Here is a 24120-nt window from a genome sequence, read left to right as displayed (position 1 = left end):
TTCTCTGTATTAACAACAGATATCACCAACTTTGACTCGATAAGGAATTCTGCTCCCTCAGAAGAAAACACTTCATCACCAGGAATAATGCTATTCTCCTTGTCTCTCCACTCAGAACCAAGATAAGGTGCTCCAGAGGCTGAGCAAGACAAAGTGTAGGTACTTCCAAGTTCTGCTCGTACAACTTGGAAATCCATTTTATCAAGAAGTTTAGGTTGTGGATCTGAACAGACGGATATTTTCGTGTATGATAGATGACAGTCCTGTTTGCAAGTATTTACTATTCTTCTGGTACCGTCGATCCTTCTGTCTTCAAACTTCTGCCAATTTTCCAAGGATCCATATTTGATCAAACGCTTTACAGGTTCAGCAAATCCACCAAGATACACTTCATATCCAGTAATCTCACAGTCGATATTTGATAGTTGAAAGTTTACTAGACCGTCCTTGGAGATCTTATGGTTGTTATCTTTTTCAAGACAGATAGACTCTAGTTCTTTTAATTCAGGAGTTTCTGGATACGAGAATACCCTGTCACTATCAGTATCAGTTAGAGTCCCCCTGGCATACATGCACTGGTTTTTTTTGTTGACCTGAGTTTCAAACTCTAGGATTGGAGCATCATTAGAGTCATTCTCTCCGATAAACTTTAGGAGATCTTTGTGAGGCACACCTTCTGCAGGGGCATGATCTAAATTCAAAACACCTTCAATAGTAACGATTCCATTTAGCACTTTATCTAGCTCGATGTCGAAGTTGTTGAGTCCAGAGGGTACGTCCAAAATAATCCAACACTTTGAGCAACTGCCAGGGGTGATAACTGATAGAATCCATAGCACGGTTAATGCTAACATTAGTCAGCTAAAAAGATGTGGTCAGTTAGTGTTAATTTAACAAAAATTATTGAATCTAGTGAGTATGTCGCTACAACAGTGCAAAGTCTGATATCTAACTTTCATAGAATGACAATCTTTCACATGAAAAGAATATTGCATTTCATTTGGCAATCAATTAATTGGTTTTAAAACTTCTCGGTGTACAGCTGAGTGAAACTTTCTCAAAAAAGGAAATACAAATTTTAAAAACTTCACCTTATTTTAAATTTCTGAAACGAGTTACTCGCTATACAAAATATATATACAAAATATATCAAAATACACTTAAACCTCGATAAGATAGATTAGATACGGTACAGAGAGGTTTAACTGTATTTATTTTCTTTCACAATATAGTTTACTGCGAACCTCTGTATAGTATATACAATATAAATTTAAATACATCACCTTTTAAAAGTATTTTTCCTTTCCCCTAGCCAAAATTACCCACCAGCCTGCTTGAGTGGATCCCGAACTTTTTCGATCCTGCTCGCAGCTCGAGCGGATTCCGAATTTTTCGAAAAAAATTCTATTTGTCAACAATAAAAAAATCCCGTTTCCTGGTACCCTAGCGAACCCACTTTTGAAAGGTAAGCCGTGAACCTTTATACACTGTGCTCATTCCTTTGTTCTGTAGCATTTGTTTGGCCAGTTTGTGCAAGACATGTGATCTATCTGAGCTCACTTAGCCTCTAGTGGTGATTTAGCTGTATTCCATAGCAATACGGCACAAAACGTGCATAATGCATTATATATGACCCAGGATCTTATTGGAGAGGCTACAGATACTGAAAATAAGCCATCTATATCATGCTTTCCGCTACCCCATGCAAAATAACTTGACTCATATTTCTAAATATAATACCCTACCCAGTCAGATAAAAAATTAGTAAACATTTGTGATCAAAACGATCAGTTGAACTGAATCACCGCCGTTTCGTCTAAACTAGCTATCCTTTTTATTGTCATATGCTGGAGGGGCACTATGGAGCTCTCGCTTTTCAGTCCTTGTTTGAGTGCCTTTATTTTGCTTGTCAGAGCCGAAAGGGATTCTTTTTCTCATTTGCCCATCTTCGGTAAATTTCCTCGGAGTATCGTTCCCCAAAATGTCTGTGTCAGCAGATGATAAACCAGCAAATTCACTCCCACCAATACGATGCAGAACATCTTCTGGCGAACTTCCATCTGCTCTTAATGAACTTGAAGGTAAGGAAGCCTCTTTTATAGGATTTCCTTCAGTTGCCTCTATATTCTCAGCTAATGGATAATAAAATACAGTAGCAGCCGAATTTTTCTTATTCTTAAACAAATTTAAGCTTCCTTCACGTGACTTGCACATTATTGCAGCTAGAGCAAGATTACAAATGACTGATAAGACCAACAGATAACCATACCAGCAAATACAACCAGTATCCTTGACACCAGCTTCGCAAGGAGGTGCAGGGATCTGAATACTCTCATTGGCATCTTCATCATCTCTCATAATGGTCCTTTGATCCAGAAATTCAGTCCCATTCAGGAGAACACAACTCAGCATTGCAGGAGCATCTTCTTTGGAGAATTCGTAACTAAAGGTAAGTCGAAGTGGTGAATATTCTAATCGTTGGTAAAAAGGAACAGACACTCCTAACTCAGATTTGCATTCTAACTTCACTTCAAGAAGAGGATGTCCTTTTACAGTCCATACTAGTTCAGTACTTTCACTGTCCGCAAAACTGTACGTCGAGTTTGGTGCTGAAATAGATAGATGCTGTAAACTTACAAGCTTTTCAACGCCGTTGCCGAAGTTTTTATTGAAGATGTTGCAGGTGTAGGAACCTGCGTCCTTAGTGTAAAAATCAGATATCACCAACTTTGACTCGATGAGGAATTCTGCTCCGTCAGAAGAAAACACTTCATCACCAGGAATAATGCTATTCTCCTTGTCTCTCCAATCAGAACCAAGATAAGGTGCTCCAGAGGCTGAGCAGGACAGAGTGTAGGTACTTCCAAGTTCTGCTCTTACAACTTGGAAATCCATTTTATCAAGAAGTTTAGGTTGTGGATCTGAACAGACGGATATCTTGGTGTACGATAGATGACAGTCCTGTTTGCAAGTATTTACTATTCTTCTGGTACCGTCGATCCTTCTGTTTTCAAACTTCTGCCAATTTTCCAAGGATCCATATTTGAACAAATGATGTTTAAGGAGTTTAGCAAATCCACCGAGGTAAACCTCATAACCCTCTAGCGTTTCCATGTCAATGCTAGATATTTGAAGCTTCACCTCGTTGTCTTGGGATATCTTCATAGAACCATCCCGATTCTCGCTACATATATTTTTCCGGTTTGAAAGAGATGGATATGTAACTATCGAAGACAAGTTTTCATCTTTCAAAGTTCCCTCGATAAACATACACTGGTGTCTTCTGTTGACCTGGGTTTCAATCTCTAGGATTGGGGCATCATTAGAATCATCCTCTCCGATAAACTTTAGGAGATCTTTGTGAGGCACACCTGATGCAGGGGCATGATCTAAATTCAAAACACCTTCAATAGTAACGATTCCATTTAGCACTTTATCTAGTTCGATGTCGAAGTTGTTGAGTCCAGAGGGTTCGTTCAAAATAATCCAACACTTTGAGCAACTGCCGGGGGTGATGACTGATAGAATCCATAGCAGGGTTAAAACTAACATGCACCTGGGAAATGTATGGTTATTCGTTAGATTTCGTTATCATACATAATTTTAGTAGGGGTTCAGTGACAAGGTGTTGTTACTTGTTAGCAACTTTGAAAAGTTCACAGATCTCGGATCTTTATTGTAAAGATTTAGAACAGTTTTAAGATACTTAATTAAAAATTGAACAAACACGAGCTTAAGTAAAAACACGCATTATATTGTACTATAACCTCGTTCGATGACTAAACTGGTTAATTTTTACACATAGAAATTTTATAATATGGAAAAACTAATACCCGCAATTTTTAATTTGTTACGGTTAGGAATAGGGTAGACTTCTGGGACTGTAACCTTAACCCCAACCATTACTCAACCCAAAAGTCGGGCTTCTTGGACAATGTCCATCAATCCCATCAATGCCCAAGCCAATTTTGCTCATTTGACCCCCCCCCCCCCCCCCCCCTTCCCCAAAAACTTCAACTGATATGATCCTATATAATACTCGCGTTGAGACATTCCAAAAATTAAATTAAATTATTTATTATTAACAGATTTCTTTAAGAGCCCACTTATGTTTAAAGTTTAAACCCCTAGTGAAGAAATGACATTCTAAGAATAATAATGTTCAAACCGAATAAATTCAAATTCAATCAGGATTCTGTAATTTTAAGATTTCGGTTAATCACGTAAGCAGTTACATTATCAATGTATTATGTACGTGATTTAAAACAGTTGCAAGCAGAAATTCGCTGAGATATGTTACAAGATGCAATCAAAGATAACTTATAAAGTTATTGTTAATGATATTGAAAGTAAAATGGAACAGTAGTACGTAGATTTTATCGAACTAGGGTCAGAAAAAGGTACGGGGTGCATCCACAAACCGCCGCTAATTGTCAATAACGACCTCTTATCTCTGGACATAAACTTAAAGCAGATCAGCAAAATAAAACTCATTAAAAATCGTAGTTGTTTCTTCATGTACAGAAATACAAAACAAAATAAACTTTATCATATCATTACTCATGCATATTAATTTATAAACAAATCCAAAATATTCGAAATGAAACTGAAGATCTTATCTGTGGAAGCCAATGCTAGATTTTTCTTGTCTTTATTTAAGTTGTCGTTGTTTAGGATTCGTTTGCTTACAATCGCTGTGCTTCTTAAGTGCTTCCAGGAACATATTCCATGTTACTCCTCTGCAAATATTAATTTTAATTGTCAAATTTCGGAGTAAATTCCTATTTTGAAGTCACTATTGTGGGAAATTGTGTTTAAATTTAAGAGTTAACGCAACCTATGCGCCCCGTATCAAATATAATCAATTGAATACACGAATTTCGATTATAAAATACACCATTTTTTCATATCGTATAACTGTGTTCGACTCTACTCTCAATAACCATAATGTTACTTACAATCGTGGGCAATGTACAGCAGTGACTCCAATTCGTCTAGTAGATTCAATGTTCCGAAAGTCATCGTCAAAGAATATCATGTCAGTAAATTCGATGTTCTGTTGTTCATTAATTACCTTCATGTGGTTTTCTTTACTTTTTCCTGGTGTTTTTACGGGACGTTAATGAGGTGAAAAGTATTTAATTAAAACTAACAACAAACCCTTCTACACTATGTCGCACATAATATATATATAATATATATTGTACATATATTGTATATTATATATATTGTATATTATTATTATTTATTATTGTATATTATGTATATATATTATAAATAATATACAATATACTGATATACATAATAATTGATATATCATAGCAATCATTAATCAATAGTTTCGATTAGTAGATAAACTTCGAATATAGATGAAAACTGAGCAAATGAGCAGCTTATAATTAAATTCTTACGGTAAATCTCAAACTGAACAAAGTACTTGTGAATGTCCAGTAACTTCATTAGTTCTTTGTACATGGTAGTCTCCGGTGATTTAGAAGCCACTGCCATGGGGATATCATGGTGCTTACAGAAGTTAAGAATCTTAAGAATGTCCGGATAGATCTTAACTTTTTCGTTACGGGAATCTTTGACAACTCCTTTAAAAATAACTTCATTAATTATAGTTAACCTCCCTCCGTTGTTCTCTCAACTGTATAACTCATTATGGTATCTTTATTAGTAGAGAAAGGAGGATCTAGGTGTAAGTCCCCCCCTCCCCCTCCAGACTTACCTTTAGAAACAGAGAAAGGAGGATCTAGGTGTACGCCGGACGCCTCCCCCCCCCCCCCCCCCCACGACCCCCACGACCCAGACTTATCATTAGACACAGAGGAAGGAGGATCTAGGTGTACGTCCCCCCCCCCCCCACGACCCAGACTTACCATTAGAAACAGAGAAAGGAGGATCTAGGTGTACGTCCCCCCCCCCCCCCCCACGACCCAGACTTACCATTAGAACCAGAGAAAGGAGGATCTAGATGTACGTCCCCCCTCCCCCTCCAGACTTACCTTTAGAAACAGAGAAAGGATGATCTAGGTGTACGCCGGACGCCCCCCCCCCACCACGACCCCCACGACCCAGACTTACCATTAGAACCAGAGGAAGGAGGATCTAGATGTACGTCCCCCCTCCCCCTCCAGACTTACCTTTAGAAACAGAGAAAGGATGATCTAGGTGTACGCCGGACGCCCCCCCCCCCCCCCCCCACGACCCAGACTTACCATTAGAACCAGAGAAAGGAGGATCTAGATGTACGTCCCCCCTCCCCCTCCAGACTTACCTTTAGAAACAGAGAAAGGATGATCTAGGTGTACGCCGGACGCCCCCTCCCCCCCTCCCCCCACGACCCAGACTTACCATTAGACACAGAGGAAGGAGGATCTAGATGTACGTCCCCCCCTCCCCCTCCAGACTTACCTTTAGAAACAGAGAAAGGATGATCTAGGTGTACGCCGGACGCCCCCTCCCCCCCTCCCCCCACGACCCAGACTTACCATTAGACACAGAGGAAGGAGGATCTAGATGTACGTCCCCCCTCCCCCTCCAGACTTACCTTTAGAAACAGAGAAAGGATGATCTAGGTGTACGCCGGACGCCCCCCCCCCCCCCCCACGACCCAGACTTACCATTAGAACCAGAGAAAGGAGGATCTAGATGTACGTCCCCCCTCCCCCTCCAGACTTACCTTTAGAAACAGAGAAAGGATGATCTAGGTGTACGCCGGACGCCCCCCCCCCCCCCCCCCCCAACGACCCAGACTTACCATTAGACACAGAGAAAGGATGATCTAGGTGTACGCCGGACGCCCCCTCCCCCCCTCCCCCCACGACCCAGACTTACCATTAGAACCAGAGAAAGGAGGATCTAGATGTACGTCCCCCCTCCCCCTCCAGACTTACCTTTAGAAACAGAGAAAGGATGATCTAGGTGTACGCCGGACGCCCCCCCCCCCCCCCCACGACCCCCACGACCCAGACTTACCATTAGAACCAGAGAAAGGAGGATCTAGATGTACGTCCCCCCTCCCCCTCCAGACTTACCTTTAGAACCAGAGAAAGGAGGATCTAGGTGTACGTCCCCCCCCCCCCACGACCCAGACTTACCATTAGAACCAGAGAAAGGAGGATCTAGGTGTACGTCCCCCCCCCCCCCCCCCACGACCCAGACTTACCATTAGACACAGAGCTAGAGGAAGGAGGATCTAGGTGTACGTCCCCCCCCCCCCCCACGACCCAGACTTACCATTAGAACCAGAGAAAGGAGGATCTAGGTGTACGTCCCACCCCCCCCCCCTCCCCCCCTCCCCCCACGACCCAGACTTACCATTAGACACAGAGAAAGGAGGATCTAGATGTACGTCTGCCCAGTACGGCCAGACCGTATAATCCATGTCAAATATAACAATACCAGGTCGGTTCTGCTCGGGGAATTCCTCCATATCTAAGAAATTAACGGAGGTAAGGGGATGGAAATCGTTATAATCAGTGTTAAAACTTGTAAAACTTGTAAAACTTGAAGTTATTTCAAAACTTGTGTAATGAAATACTGCATTCTCACTTAAATGTTCTGTTAAGGGGGAATTTAAATATTCATTTAATGACAGTCAACAAATGGATCGTACTAACCAGGATGCGTGTTCACCGGTCGAACAAATGATCGAATGGTCGGTGAAAAGTTTGAACGAATCTTGTGGAATGGATATGCTTTAAATTTGCGAAAGCAATCACTTCTATAAATTTTGCAGCATATGGTCGCCATTATTTAGCATCTCGAACAGTTGACATGCCTAAACAGTATCGTTTATGGAAACTTAAAAGAAGTTCGTTTTTAAAATTCTGACCAAACTTTTGAACGCACATCCGAGTAATCTTTAAGGTAAAACTTACAATTCAATTTTCAGTAACAAAACCTCCAACTCAATTTAAAAGATGAATTTCAAATGAGATAAATTGACCATCATAAATGATGGATTGGACATAGATTGATCTGAAAGATCTATAATAGAGTCAATATAATCAGTCACTTAAATACAGTGAAACATATTTGTAACAAATCTAGTTCCCCAAATGAGCCCGCCACTGTATGCCTGGCCTTATCAATTATCATCCTATTAAATTTAGAGGGTACAGTACACTCTAAAAAAACACTTTGAATGTCAAAGTTCCTAAAAGAATGTCAAAATCTTTCATAGCACTTTACAAAAACTGGTCCGTTACTCGCTTGCTCCGAGTCACAACAAACAATCCTGACATTAAATAATATTATGTTAAAATGTTTTTGCAGAGTAGATCCCCAGAAAGCATCCGTCTATCCAATGAAGAGGACTTCTTCCTTCCTCTTTTTGTTCAATACTGTACCGGGTTTATGTTGAGCGTCAGGATGTCGTTCTAATTCTGTAGGCACCGTACTTACCTGGGAATGTAAGGTATTGTAAGGTAATGGAAGGTAATATAAGGTACCGTACTTACCTGGGAATTAAATTAATTAGTTAATTCAATTTAATAAATGTATCAAACTCTGTAGGTACCGTACTTACCTAAGAATGCAAATGGGGAAAGAGAAATGTTCTATGCTGTTTTATTTGACGATATAAATTCGTTGTGAAGTATAATTTAAAATTAACTTATTACTTCTGGATACACATAATAAAGGAAAACAATCCACTCACAGGAGATTTAGATACCATTTCTTTAAGATCGAAGAACAGGTGAGAGTCGTCTTGAGTAAGGAAGGTTATGGCAGTACCTGATTTGCCAGCTCGACCTGATAATTGTGGTCAGTTCTTCAGTTCTCTCATTGTCGTTAAAATTTTAAGTGACAACAAATTTGTGAAAAAATAATCATCTTCTTGAGCCCGAAATTAACCATTAGAAAAAAGTCAATGCAAGTACAAGACCCCAAAACAAAATAATGACCTGTTCTTCCGATTCTGTGGGTGTAATCCTCTACACTTTTGGCCATATCGTAGTTGATAACGTGGGTAACCCCCTTCACATCAATACCACGACCCGCTACATCTGTTGCAACTAAAATATCTGACAAAGGATCGAGTGTGAGTGAGTTATATATATATTTAATACTTTCAACACTACTATATAACAAATAATTTGAGGAAACGATGTAACAGAGTCAATATATTTTTAATGTTTCCATGGGCTGGCAAGTGCCCATATGCATACATCGTAGTCCGATAGTTTCACTGTGTCATAATATAAACAACTCTGTTAGATGGGAGGGAATTTTAGACATGACCGATATGTATAAATAATTAGAATCAATTGGGTCAGACGCTCATATCTGCTGCCAGGACACCACCAAATATCTGATCGATCAACCTCTAGACCCGTCCTTTAGACTAGCTATTATCACTAATTTTCGATTTAAACGCTATTTATCGTTACTAGCAGGAACCCCTAAAATGGTGTCAAGACTCAAGAGACTAAAATAATTATTACCTATTTAATTCGCGTTTTTGACACCACTTGGGATCAGAGGCACATATTAGGTGCGATGGGTGCGGGATCGCGCAATTTACCGTTTTCCGCACATTTCCGCATAATTTATTGTTTTCTGCACACTTCCGCACATTTTGTAATTTTCTGCATATTTCCGCATAATCTAGCATTTTCCGCGTAATTTCGCATAATTTGGAAATTTTCGCGTTAAGATTTTCGAGTGTAAAAACCAAAATATGTTAAAAGTCGGGCCCTTTTAGGACCGTGACTCAGGCCCTTTTAGGACCGTGACTCAGGCCCTTTCGGGACCGTGACCCAGGCCCTTTTGGAACTCATACCCAGGCCACGTGACCCAGTTACCACGTGACCCAGGCCCTTTCGGGACCCTGACCCAGGCCCTTTCGGGACCGTGACCCAGGCCCTTTCGGGACCCTGACCCAGGCCCTTTCGGGACCGTGACCTAGGCCACGTGACCCAGTTACCACGTGACCCAGGCCCTTTCGGGACCCTGACCCAGGCCCTTTCGGGACCCTGACCCAGGCCCTTTCGGGACCGTGACCTAGGCCACGTGACCAAGTTACCACGTGACCCAGGCCCTTTCGGGACCCTGACCCAGGCCCTTTTGGAACTCATGCCTAGGCCACGTGACCCGGTTACCACGTGACCCAGGCCCTTTCGGGACCCTGACCCAGGCCCTTTCGGGACCGTTACCCAGGCCCTTTCGGGACCGTGACCCAGGCCCTTTCGGGACTGTGACCCAGGCCGTTATGGAACCCTCGTTATTACCGTACTTCGATCATACCTGCAGCCCTTTTTATCGGGTAATGAGCTCTATTCGTTGTAGCGTTGGCTTTTTTATAGTGGGCTTAATGGATCTTGGATCAAATGGTTTACAAGTACTGACGATCAATGCCAACAAGCGTGTCACATATTTGCGATCACGCATGGGATCTGATCGACTCTATCAAGAGGCGTCTTCAAATAACGGTCTCCTGATCTCTACCAGATCAAGTCACTGTTCTCAGATAACTGAATCTCAATATAGGTTCAATCATGGTCTTAGTAAAGAAATACACCCTCAGTAACACATAAACAGACCTATTTTTGACAAGAGCGGCGGTTATACGTTTAGAATTTCCAAAGTCCTTCAGAAAATGCAAAAGAAAACCGCACAATTCCCGCACAAATTTCGAAAAAATCGTCGCACATTTGCCGCATAATTGGTAAAAATTTACCGCACCTTACCGCACATTTTACCTTTATAGTCGGGTGCGGTACCGCATAATTTCGATTATTTTACCGCACCTAATATGTGCCTCTGCTTGGGATACCAAATTTTGGGCTCTAAAACTCCTATTTCTTGGCCAATTTTTTATTTCTTTATGCTGATTTGGAGGCCATTAAAGCATTTGACCAAGTCAAAAAAGTTTCAGTTGTATATCTTTTATGGTTTTTGCGGAAATTCGCGTTAAAGGTGATGCCGTGGTGTCAGTAAAATGGCACGGAAAACTATCGTCTCGCGTTATATATAGTAAGATTGACCGCTTGATAGCGTTAGATCTAAGCGCTATCTAGCGCGAGATACCGAATTTCAACTATCAGTATCGGTTAAAAACCTGGTAAACCTGGTAAACTAACCTTTAGAGCCGTCCTTGAGACTAGCCAGGGCTATTTCTCTCTGCTCCTGCTTCTTATCTCCGTGCAGTGTTACCGCCCGGTATCCCAGTCTTTCTAGTGACTTTGCTAATACGTCACAACCTACAAGGTTACCTCGTTAGTAAAACGTTTAGTGACGTCACTAGCTGTGAAGTGACGTCACTAGCTGTGAAGTGACGTCATTGATTAAGAGTTATTTGAGGAGACCGATACAAAGAATTGAGGTAAATAAGTCGATACATCACATTTTATGATTTTAATTGCAAAATTATGCACATTTTGTGCTATTACACGGCACTTTTAAGTTGCTTCTGAACTCGAATTCTACACACTATTCTATCTAAGATAATTCATTTTCACTGACCCTTCTTCATGTTGACAAAGACGATGATGGGAGCCTCAATCCCACTATCCAATAGTGACAAGAGCTTCTTTTTCTTTGCTTCATGAGAGGACATGTATATCACCTGAATTAATTTATTTCAGATAAGAAGACAAGTTAATTAATAATAATTAAGCAATAGTATACTTACCTTACTTTAAGCTTTTGTGGCCAAATGAATAGAAATCAAACAATCACAACTTACACATTTATTGTGTAATATTTAATGTATATTGTGTGATATTTAATGTACCTGTTTGACTTTGTCGACAGGTTTACCACAAGACCCAATATTAACAATAACAGGTCTTCTCATGTACGTTTTAGCTAGCTTTTCTATTGAGGGAGGCATCGTGGCTACGAAGAGAAGGTAATTAATTGAAGCGTAAAAATTGGTAAAATAAGAGGTAACATGAGTGGTAAAATAATTAGCTATTTTTTTCACGAGAACTACAAAAATACAGTATAATTAATTATACATAATTAAAAGATAGGCTTGGAAATTGGATGATGGATGGAAGTGGGGTGGTGAATCTAACACGTGACCGACAAAACCAATCAAATCTTTGTATAAATCAACATTGAATACTGGGGAGCAAAAAAGAACAGAAGATTTCCCACATTAAAGAAAGGAGAGAAGAGAGTACCTGTGAACATGACAGTTTGGCGGAACCGTTTCTTAGAGTTGTAGTTTTTCAGTAATATCTCATCGTTCTCTGCATCGTCTAGATCGGAAAGTATGTAAAATTGATAAAACATTAGGAAATGGACATTGTTTAAGTAGCAAATATTAGGAATAAAAATCATTTGTAGTACAGACAAATCCGTCTGAAAAAATCGATCTGCTGACACACGAAGCTTTCAGAGGATTTTTGACGTTTTTGAGTCCCATTAGGTGCCCTTTATGGCTGACCAACTTTTCCAAACTTTTCCACTTGTCTTAAGGCCACTTTTTGCCACTTTACCACTTTTTACCACCTTTCTTGTTTGTCGAATATCTTTAGTTGTGAACATCGTAAAAGGTTGCGGATCAATCGAGTGTGTTCATATTATCAGGAAGAAAAACTTTTGTTCAAACAATTTTTACGTCAGATAATAAGTTAATTGGATAATTATCAATTAACTAATTAGCAAAATTCTAAGAATTTTTTATTGGCTCAAAATGATCGGAATAGCTTGAAACACGGAGAAAAGTATTTTTTAGAAAAACTTTGAAAATTTTTCACTTACATTTTTTTTTCGAGACTTAGAAAAAATTTCGAAAATTCAAAATATTTTTTCCGCCAAAAGTGATCAAACCGCATGAAACACGGAGAAAAATGCCTTTCAAAAAAACTTAATACTTAAATCGCCAATATTTGTAGTTGGAGTTCAGTAAATCTCGGCAGATTTTAGTAAACAGGAATTACTAAGTGAAGAGGTCTGAAACTGAAAAACGTTAACCATACGATCGCGCGGCGATATAAGAGTTTCATAAACTAATTTTCACAGAAACTGCACCAATGGCACAGTCAAGATCGAAACGATAGCCTGCTGTACTGTCATTTTATTGATTTCAATGATGAATCAGTGGGGTTAAGATAATCGCATTTGTAATAAATAAACATCTCTGTACCGTCAATTGTGCTAATCTAAACCAGCCTACCTGTATTACCAGACCTCTTCTTTTCCTCGACAATCAAACCAAGTTGTTCATATCGCATTTGTTGGGTGATGTAAGTAGTATTGCGCTTAGTCAATAAAGACACCGTGATTTTTATTAAAAGGAGATGATGAAGCAAGTATTCATAACACAAAGAAGAATGGTCGGTGGGAATTGGGACCCACTTAAATCACCTTAACACAGTGCCCTCAGTAATCCATCCTGTCATTAAAATTATTTGTTATATAGTATAGTGTTGAAAGTATTGAAACTAATACATATCGAGCTGTATTCAATCAGACTACGACACAATACGTGTATATTATATGGCTCTTAATGACTAATGAGGTTTATGTAACGCTTTATACCGTGAGAAACCCGGTATAGAGACGTTTTAAAGTTTATCACGAAAACGTATACTTGGCCTCATGGCTCATTTACAGTTCGAAGAAGGCAAGAACAGATCAGGGAAACTACGGAACAGCCAGGTCCAGGAAGCAAGTGTAAATACACCTTCCAACATCAACTGTGACTTGTTTTGTATTGTTCTGCATACCGCTTCATTTGCGGGATACCTCAAATCACCCCCATATGTCAGGGTCGGCTAAACGTAAAATCAGCAAGGGTAACATACTGGCAAGGGTAAGATGTAGATACGAATGACGGGCAAGGGGTAATAAAAAACCAGTAATAATTAATTCAGTGAAATGTTCCACGAGAGTCAGGATATTTTGGAAATTGCTAATAGAGACAGATCCTGATCAGGAAGGATTGTTCATGTTATTGAGGGTGTTGATTTGAAATCCGGACGTCGTGAGGTAAAAATACAGGTTCTTCCCGTAGGATATTCGGGGCCATGATGATCAGCTCAGGATTAATGTGGAGTTGAAAATTTAAGCTTTCTGGTCTTTTCTCGCCTTCTTTGAGCTGTCAAAGAGCCATGAGGCCAAGTAGACGTTTTCGTGCTAAACTGTTAAACCTCTCCATACTGGGCCTCTCACTGGAGTAACGAGAAGTGTACGGTATAGAACGTTTCATATACCTCATTAAGGGCCATAATATAATATACACGTATTGCATTGTGTCGTATTGTGATTGAATACAGCTCGATATGTATTACTACTTACATCACCCACCAAATGCGATATGAACAACTTGGTTTGATTGTCGAGGAAAAGAAGAGGTCTGGTAATACAGGTAGGCTGGTTTAGATTAGCACAATTGACGGTACAGAGATGTTTATTTATTACAAATGTGATTATCTTAACCCCACTGATTCATCATTGAAATCAATAAAATGACAGTACAGCAGGCTATCGTTTCGATCTTGACTGTGCCATTGGTGCAGTTTCTGTGAAAATTAGTTTATGAAACTCTTATATCGCCGCGCGATCGTATGGTTAACGTTTTTCAGTTTCAGACCTCTTCACTTAGTAATTCCTGTTTACTAAAATCTGCCGAGATTTACTGAACTCCAACTACAAATATTGGCGATTTAAGTATTAAGTTTTTTTGAAAGGCATTTTTCTCCGTGTTTCATGCGGTTTGATCACTTTTGGCGGAAAAAATATTTTGAATTTTCGAAATTTTTTCTAAGTCTCGAAAAAAAAATGTAAGTGAAAAATTTTCAAAGTTTTTCTAAAAAATACTTTTCTCCGTGTTTCAAGCTATTCCGATCATTTTGAGCCAATAAAAAATTTTTAGAATTTTGCTAATTAGTTAATTGATAATTATCCAATTAACTTATTATCTGACGTAAAAATTGTTTGAACAAAAGTTTTTCTTCCTGATAATATGAAAACACTCGATTGATCCGCAACCTTTTACGATGTTCACAACTAAAGATATTCGACAAACAAGAAAGGTGGTAAAAAGTGGTAAAGTGGCAAAAAGTGGCCTTAAGACAAGTGGAAAAGTTTGGAAAAGTTGGTCAGCCATAAAGGGCACCTAATGGGACTCAAAAACGTCAAAAATCCTCTGAAAGCTTCGTGTGTCAGCAGATCGATTTTTTCAGACGGATTTGTCTGTACTATTGAGTAGCAAACATTATTTAAGTAGCGTTAAGCGCTGCTCAGAATTTGTACACTGCCTTGCTATGGAAAGGTTTAAAAATAGGCACATTACCAGAAATAGTGTTTTAGTTTTGAAAATGAAAAAAAAACTTTTAAAAACCGTTGTCTGGTTTGATATTAGAGACAGGGAGATATGACAGAGCTTTCTGTACGTCAGCTTCGAAACCCATGTCAATCATCCTGTCAGCCTCGTCCATAACCACGTACGTACACTGTTCAAGCACCAGATACCTGTTCTCTGAAAATGATAAAACGTTAGTGGACATGTATATTACCTGACAAAACTTTAGAGCTATACTTCCGGCATTCCTTAGTTAAATTATGATTTCTAATTTCTGATTTTCTTCCTTTCGTTTAAATTGGAGACGTACCTAAAACATCGAGTAACCGGCCAGGAGTAGCAATAACAATCTCACAACCTCTCCTTAGGTGGAAACCTTGCTCTTCTCTCGACAGCTGAGGATAACATTACAGTGATAAAGTGAAATGGAGACGAAACGATTTTAAGCAAAAACAAAAAATAAGCGTTTCATGTGGATTTTGACGCATGATTTCGAAATAATGAACCATCAACAAAGATGTTATGATCCTGTCTATAAATATCATGGCCATAAATAATGCAATCACGAGGTCTGCAGATCTGCACGCCTCGTGACAATTACCAATATTAGTGAAATATCCTACTGTACCAATAGTGAAATAGTGAAATAGTGAAATTGTGAAATAGTGAAATATCCTACTGTACTTACCCCACCAATAACTGCCACAGTTCTGATACCTAGTTTATCAGCAAACACTTTAGTGTCAGCCTCAATCTGTTGGGCCAACTCACGGGTTGGGGCCATGATCACCGCGTAGGGTCCCATATCGATATCAGACTCTCTTTCGAGCTGATGAGATAAGACATGAATACTTCTGGAGTAGACATCGGACGAAAAATGAAAGGAAATTTCGAGAAAAACCGTAATTTAAACCAGACTGAACTCAGTAAAGCTAAACTTACCTTAGGTAGCGTCTGGATCCAACTCAACAGAGGTAGCAAGAAGGCGATAGTTTTTCCCGACCCAGTTTCAGCTACCCCTATAATATCACGGTTCTGGAGTCCTATTGGAAGTGCAATCCTTTGGATAGGGGTTGGGTGCTGAAAGAAGGGATTCATTTCAGGACTTACATAATACATATTGATAGTTATTCGCAATATAATCCAGATAATACACATTTAGACTCTTTTTATGTGAGTAAAATAAACACATTGTTTATAATAGTACACCGATCGAAATAAAATTGTTGACAAAGGTGAGCCAACGTCACTCAGAAGCACCACATAAGTGCGGCGAGTAAGGAAAAGTGAGCCAACGTTACTGGAACTATACCTCGTAATTACACTCCTTAATAACTTCCTGTATCTCCTCTGTTATGTCAGCCTCGTGCCAATAGCGAAGCGGTTTGGGAATATTGTTACCTTTCGTTGTGATGTTGAAATCCTGTGGAGGCATTGAAGTGTTAACGTTTATTTTGTTTTTAAGCGGCTTAATTATTGAACAAGTGACAAACTTCTTGATAGAAAGGAATTTAGTAGATTTAGATAAACAATCGCCTGATTGTTCAAATTGATGAAGTATTGATGTAGAATTAATCCGAAATTTACTAGCTGAAAAGATGTGGAAAACGGTCAAAAGAGAGATGTCAAGGATATGTGTGAAAACGCGACATCTTACTGAAAACCTTACATCAGACGATTAAAACCCCAAAAAACAAACCTCCCGGAAGATTCTCCAGTCTCGTTCACACATCTCCTCCAAAGGTTTGTCGCCCCAATGTCGCTCATCCCACTTCTGATCTTTCTCCTTCTTCTCTTCTAACTCGACACGCTCTCTAGGATTTAAATAGTTGAATAACGGGTCATACTATGACCGTTCACCGTCATAGCGTGACTTGTCTTCATATTTTGTAGTTTCTGATCCAAGAACATATTTAGGGATTTATCTGTAACTTAGTTTGACCCGATAGATACCTTATCACCTGAATGTGCAGCAGTTGTTTTTCTTAAACCAGCTTGGAAGTGTATTTTATTGTATATTATACAACGTATAAAGAATAGGAAAAATACTCACTTGTATTTTTAGTGCTGTAAGTTTAACCCATATCTATATTCCCTGACATTTTTGAGCAATTCTGATACGAATTACGTGAGTTATTAAAGGGTTGCGTGTGGGTAGTTACTTCTGGGCCACCCTGTATATAGAATAGGAAAAATACTCACAAATGTTTTTGGTGCTGTTCGTCAGTTCTTCTTTCTTCCATCAGCGCTCCGTAAAACTTCAGCTGATCTTTCTTCTGGTGCTGCGAGGATATGAAATAAGTTAGAGATAAACTTAGTGTACAGAACTGTTATCGGTCAGATAAAAAGAGAAAATTCTTTCATTAAACGGCGATAAGTACGGACTTACGGACTACTCAATTTTTGATACATTATACATATTTGCACGCAGTCTACACAGACAAGACACCGACCGATGAAAAAAGACTGAAGTTTACACTGTACAATTAATGTCAGAAGGGATCTGAGCACTCACTCTATCTGCAATCTAGGTTTGAATTATTGCCACATTATTTCCCGATTTGAATGCAAGTCTTTTTGTTGACAAAACCATAAACATAACATATATTTAAGATATTTATAACTACAGCGACACTAGTAAGAGCGGTGAACTGTGCTGGACAAGATTCGATCAACGAGAGGCGAGAGCTAGCCACACTTCACGAGACAGACAGAATATACATATTTGTGGTGATTCGATCTAGCTGCGGTGATACATGATGGATCGAGCGCGCTATATTATAATACTGTACTAGCTACTATATAGCTTTACTTAGCTATATTAGCTAGCTAATTATTTAATTAACAGCGCGGCGGAACGCGCGCGTGAACCATAAAAGTATATACTTCGCGCGTTACAAATTGTACATCTATTAGTGTGACCACAATTGGACCCTATGATCCCATAAGCTCTAAAGGCACCAGAAATGGTTAGGGAGCTGGAAGTTTTGAGACCAAATTATTCTTAGGACCCTAAGAACTGGGCAAACCGACGAAGTTGGTCATCTAAAGTTGGTCATCTTGTATTAACTGAAGTTCAAGTTAAACTTACCTTCAAGTCTATACCCGCTCTATGACCACGCCCGTACAACTGAATCTGATGTTTCTCTTGTAAAGTGGATTGTAGTCTACTGAAGTGTCGTCTGTGGCATCCCAATCAAACACAAACTTCCTGTCATTCAGTCTCCTTACTCTTCTTCGCTTCTTTTTAATACCTGTTAATAAGATTATTAAAATATAAAGTTTAGGTTGAGTTGGAAGAAATGGTTCACTGAAGTTGAATAATATTATTAATAAGGTAAAAATGTGACATATTATTGATTACAGTTTTAAGTAAATAGTTGAGATGTAAGACATTAAAGGATAAAGATCTGACCGCGGTAATGCTCTTCATTGATTTCAAGAAGGCATTCGACAGCGTGCACCGTGGACTCCTCATGAAGATCCTCCTGGCATATGGAATTCCAAAGGAGATTGTAGGCTTGATACAAAGAATGTATGCAGAGGATGGTCTGAGTGAAGCATTCTTCATTCTAGTAGGAGTGATGCAGGGAGACACTTTGGCGCCCTACCTATTCATAATCGTAATTGACTACATTATGAGGGTGTCCCTAGAGGGAAGGGACTTTGGGTTTACTCTACACCCCAGAAGAAGCCGTCGCTATCCGGCAGTCAAGGTCACTGATGCGGACTTTGCTGACGACCTTGCTCTTATAACAGATAGTGTTGCGGAGGCACAAGATTTCCTCAGGAGTCTGGAACTGGCGGCCAACTCAGTTGGACTCCACCTCAACGAGGGGAAAACTAAGTACATGGGAATCAACATCATCGATGACATTGAGATGACTTCGTATATTTGGGTAGTAGAATGAAGAGTTCGGAGAAGGACTTCGAAGTGAGGAAGGCTAAGGCATGGGGAGCGTGTCACCAGATGAAGCTTGTATGGAAGTCGGATATGCGTAGAGATCTCAAGATACGACTGTTCCTGGCTACAGTCGAGTCCATCCTTCTATATGGCTCTGAAACATGGACTGTCAGCCAGACCCTCGCAAAACGTATTGATGGATGTTATACGAGAATGCTGAGGATGGCACTGAACATTGACTGGAAAGAGCGGCAGACTAACTCACATACATTGACATCCTTCGGAAGGACACAGGGCTTGACGACAGCAAAGAGATTAACAAACTCATGCTGGATAGACAGATTTGGAAGAAGACTATTTCTGTTCGGACGCTGAAGCCGCCCTAAGTCGTCGTAAGACATTAACAGCTAAGGCAGCTCGGAATTTCTTACTTAAGTTACCATGAAGAATCAAATAATACAGTAAATATATGTGTCTATATGTTGATAGGAGGGAAAATATTTGCAAAATGCGGGCAAGAGCCCCAGGGTTACAATACAATATACATTATACAACACGGAATTATGACAAATATGCACCACATATTTGTCATAATTCTGTGCATATTATGCACCACATGACGTAAAATACACGATAGTACTTCAACAAGGTGATAATTATCAATAGTAATTTTCAAATGAACTAACTAAGGTAATGATCTTTGATGCTTTCTAGTTGTTTCTGTTCATCTTTCTCGGCTAATCTCTTCTCAACAGTCTTGTCTTCCTCCTCTCTTCTTCTTCTTCTACTCATGGTACTGTAAAATAAGTTTTGTAAGGTTAAACTAGCTGAAGACGATTTACGCAAGTATTTTGAAAGCTGCTGCTTAATAAACATTTCGTATTTGTATAATATGTTTTAAACAGCCCACTCCAGGCTAAATGCCCTGATTGGATTGCGTGATAAACAGTATATTGAGAGGCAGTGAAACTCTCGGACTACGATGTTGGGGGACTTGCCACCCCATAGCAACAATAAAATATATCGACTCTGTTACATCGCTTCCTAAACACTAAATAAGTGTAGTAGATTTTAGTGTTGTAATTTGTTTATTGTAGAGCGAGTAGTAGCGACTACCTGAAGGACAAATTTAGTCTACCATAAATTTAGTCAACTAAAATTGTTCTACACCAAATTTATTGAGATTCAATTTTTCGGCGACTAATTTAAAAGCAGACCAAAATTTCAGTAGAGCATATTATACGACATGAAAATTATTGAGCTTACATGTCCTACTACTGAACTACTTTGTTGGGAGGAATGAGGAATGTCAATATGAGGAATGTCAATATGAGGAATGTCAATATGATGTAATGATAACACTATTAACTTGAATAATCTGATAAGAGATAAGGTTACTGCTTACAATTGACCTATCTTTCTCTGCCGATCATGTTACAGCAAAGTCAGTGTAACCAAATTTTTTGTAACCAACTTTATTGTGAACTAAATTTATTGGCCTTAAGGTATTACAAAACATCTCCCTACAAAATAACTATAACACACCTTTCCTCCACGACCTTATCAAACTCCTGCCTCTTTTGTCGATCTGTATCGTGAACTGCGCGCTGATCATCAACCTGGATAAGGACATCTTCAACAAGACGTTGTCTCACGTTTTGACTGCCACATGCTCGAATTTTGACTGCCAAACCATGTGATAGTTATTACTCGGCCAATTTTAAACCAATAACCACAAAAATTTGTAGTTTGGTCAACAAGGATACAATAATCACTCATTCATCAACATGAAACAGCTAAATTTGTTATTTGTACACTTTATGATAAGAATATCACAGGGAAACTTGTTTATGGCTGTGTAAAATCGAATTTACATGATTTGAGTGAGTTATCGTGGTAGATGTGACCATCAAACCTTTCTGAAGCATGTGGGTGTTATATGTACCGCGATTAATGGTTAAATATACGAAATATGGTACGATTATCACACATCACTTAGGGTAGGCTATAATGACAACCAGTGAGGACTATTTTGATGTTTTGAATGCTATTCAAGGTGCTTTAGGCTGTAAAATAATGTTGTAATGATTGACATTCAATAAATGACCTGTAAATGATACAAATATCACATTAAATTCAATATTTTTCACGAATCAATGTCAATAATGTGTGAATGTTGTTTTTGAAGATCAATTCATCCAATATTATTAAACATAGTCAATAAGTAATAGGCATTTCATTAAATAAGCACTTTTCAGATACAAATATCACTTGATTAAAAAAAATTTTTTTTAAAAAAATTATTTAAATTGAAATTGTGATATTCGTATCCTATTTTGGTTCCTAGATGTGCTGTGTAAGATGTTCAGGGAGTAATAATGTTTATTGTACATGTATCAAAAAGAATCTCGTTCTATAGACCCATATTGATACATTTATCACGAATGTTACACTTGTAAAATTTGGTTCACAAAAAATGTGATATTTGTATCCTTCAAGTGGTTGGAACAATTTTTCATCCCTGTATCCATACTGAGTTACCATTTTTGTAGCTGTGAATGAAGTTTCATCTTTATTAATGAATTATGTACCCTTCAAACAGCCACCCAGAGAACTGGACCCGAAAAATAGCTATATTTCGTTGTTTCAAAATACAATGTGATAATTGTAGTACATCTAACGGGAGGTTGATTTTTGTATCATACTTTTCACTAATTCTGTTTGGAATTGCCTCTGGTACAGTTTGGGTTCAAAGAAACAGAAAAAAGAGGTCAAGGGGATTCAATAATCACATCATAAAACGGACAATTTTGAAACGAAAATGTGTGATATTTGTATCATAATGAGCCTAAATAACTATTTCCTTTTGTACACTGCTTCCTTAGGAGACAGGCATCATGAAACGAAATTTTCATAAAAATCTGATAACATTCGGTCTCTCCAGACCCATTTGTATCATTATCACACCTCAGAAAATGTGATATTTGTATCATTGGACTTTAACGTGGTCTAGCTCTGTCAATTTATGTGATAGCATGATTTTTATTTCATAGACATAAAGCTATGAAGATTCTGCAACCAATCAATCGAGTCTATCATGGCCAATAGACTATATAAGATTCTAAAAATCAATTTAGAAAAAGTCAAAACGTGAGACAACGTCTTGTTGAAGGTGTCCATAAGAGATCTTGTTTGTTCTGGTGTGTCGTCAGATACAATAAGAAACAAGGACAATTTCAAATTACACTGCATATTAAGCTAGTTTTTAAACAATTAATAATTATTAAATTGATTCTTTATTAATAAAATTTAAGTAGAAACTTGTTTTCGACGTTTTTCCAATGCAATCTTTGCTCTTTCTTCTTTTGTCAAGAACTTGGGTTTTTTTAACGCTTCCTCCTCTGCTTTTTTCTTGGCTAGAAGTTCCTCCAAGGAAAGTGGCTGTGGAATAGGAATGATATTAGAGGAATTTGTTTTCTTCCTTTGAACAATCAAACTATTTGTTTAAACAATCAAACTTAAACAATCAAACTAGATATCCCGGCTCCTTGCCTTCTCTTTACTTTTAGCTCACTGTTTTACTTACTGATATTAAATTGAAATTTGTTTTGGAAAATTTGTTTTTCAAAATATACATAATACATCAATACAATACATTAATACAATAGTCAACACAATATTAAATATTTCCTAAATTAGCTTCATTACAATCTAAATGGAAGTCCTCGCTAATGAAGCTGTCTTTCACTTTAGTTCTTGTTCCTCTTAAATTGAAATACAATTTCCCATGTATCAGAGTTCTTGCGTCTACTAATCCTACTTTACTTTAACTAATAATTGTAATGTGATTTTATCAAGGACGTTGCGATTAAAAACAGAATCTTAAAACTCACCTCTCTTTTAGGTTTCAGTTCTTCCTTTTCCTCTTCTTCTACTGCTCCACTGCACAAGTTGTACGATTAACCATTATTATTTATCAAATAGTTTTATATATTATATGATAATAACATATAACATTTTAACTGACACAAAGCGCAGATCAGCAAATCAGAAAATATAACTTACTTCTTGTCATCTTGGCCTGTTGGTGATCTGTCTCGGCTTCTCTGAAAGTGTTCAACGTAAGATTATGCGAACTTCCGTTTCCACATTTTGACAAATGATATCACAGGTTTGAATTGTACTATAAAAGCTTACAGTATGTATCATTTTTGGGCATAGTAGCACGCACTGAGATGTTCGCAAACAAAAGTAACAAATATGGGATGAAAAAACATATTACCCTTCTGTCCCGTTCCCTACTTCTCTCTCTACTTCGTCTCCTTTCCTTTTTGTCTTGTCCACGGTCCTGTCCACGGTCCTGTCCACGGTCCTGTCCACGGTCCTGTCCACGGTCCTGTCCACGGTCAAGTCCACGGTCGAGTCCACGGTCCTGTCCACGGTCGAGTCCACGGTCCTGTCCACGGTCCTGTCCACGATCGAGTCCACGGTCCTTTCCACGGTCCCTCTCCCGACTTCTGTCTCGTTCTTTGCTTCGAGCCCTGATTGAAAAAAATAAATTTACCTACCGGACTTAATCTTATTTTATAAGATAATGCTCGTTTTGGAGGCCTAGTTCTGAAAAAAGAAAAAATGTCTGATAGAATACGATAAACTAGATCTAGAAGAATTAGGCCTGTAGGCTGTATTATTTTATTAATACGATAACAATTTAAAAACAAACCTATCTTTACTACGAGCCCTTTCCCGGCTCCTTGGCCTTTCCTTGCTCCTAGCTCGCTCCTTACTCCTTCCCCTCTCCTTTCTCTCCTTACTTCTGGACCTCTCCCTCCCTCTCTCCCTTATCGGTGACCGGTCCCTGGGTTTCTCAGGTGATCTGTCTCTCTTTCTGTTTCTCTCTTCTCGAACCATTGTCAGCTATAATAATAATTAAGTAATAATTAATAAT

General features: G+C 38.7%; 2 protein-coding genes across 2 annotated transcripts; both read right to left on the bottom strand.

Moving 5' to 3' along the window:
• Positions 1–3754: 3754 nt before the first annotated feature.
• Positions 3755–7788, bottom strand: LOC134825554 (magnesium-dependent phosphatase 1-like). Its single transcript, XM_063837785.1, has 5 exons — positions 7626–7788; positions 7324–7440; positions 5412–5597; positions 4959–5100; positions 3755–4739 (listed from the first exon to the last, which is right to left on the bottom strand). The coding sequence occupies exons 1-5, from the start codon at positions 7756–7758 to the stop codon at positions 4652–4654; spliced, it is 666 nt and encodes a 221-aa protein (XP_063693855.1). The 5' UTR covers positions 7759–7788; the 3' UTR covers positions 3755–4651.
• On the bottom strand, positions 7572–24093 carry LOC134825553 (probable ATP-dependent RNA helicase DDX23). The gene is given in 23 exon segments (XM_063837784.1): positions 7572–8412; positions 8669–8763; positions 8916–9035; positions 11094–11213; positions 11476–11578; positions 11747–11850; positions 12141–12218; positions 15308–15445; positions 15579–15663; positions 15957–16097; positions 16211–16348; positions 16581–16691; positions 16968–17082; positions 17471–17550; positions 18360–18418; positions 18421–18522; positions 19859–19968; positions 20718–20791; positions 22494–22613; positions 23066–23114; positions 23238–23278; positions 23455–23713; positions 23896–24093. Coding segments are annotated over 23 exon segments (2535 nt in total). The 5' UTR covers positions 24084–24093; the 3' UTR covers positions 7572–8307.
• Between the last annotated feature and the right edge of the window lie 27 nt (positions 24094–24120).

The sequence above is a fragment of the Bolinopsis microptera genome, chromosome 13 (genome assembly GCF_026151205.1).
Source record: "Bolinopsis microptera isolate Bmic1 chromosome 13, MBARI_Bmic_1.0, whole genome shotgun sequence".
NCBI classification, from domain to species: Eukaryota; Metazoa; Ctenophora; class Tentaculata; order Lobata; family Bolinopsidae; genus Bolinopsis; species Bolinopsis microptera.
This window is presented reverse-complemented; position numbering and strand designations above follow the sequence as displayed.

Bases quoted from the DNA above. Each gene is read 5' to 3' on its own strand.
- LOC134825554 (XM_063837785.1), bottom strand. From the start codon at position 7,758: ATGGCGACCATATGCTGCAAAATTTATAGAAGTGATTGCTTTCGCAAA. The intron at 7,441-7,625 runs GTTAGTACGATC...TTAATTTCTTAG, and splicing joins ACCGGTGAACACGCATCCTG to ATATGGAGGAATTCCCCGAG. The intron at 5,598-7,323 runs GTAAGTCTGGGT...TTATTTTTAAAG, and splicing joins TCCTTTCTCTGTGTCTAATG to GAGTTGTCAAAGATTCCCGT.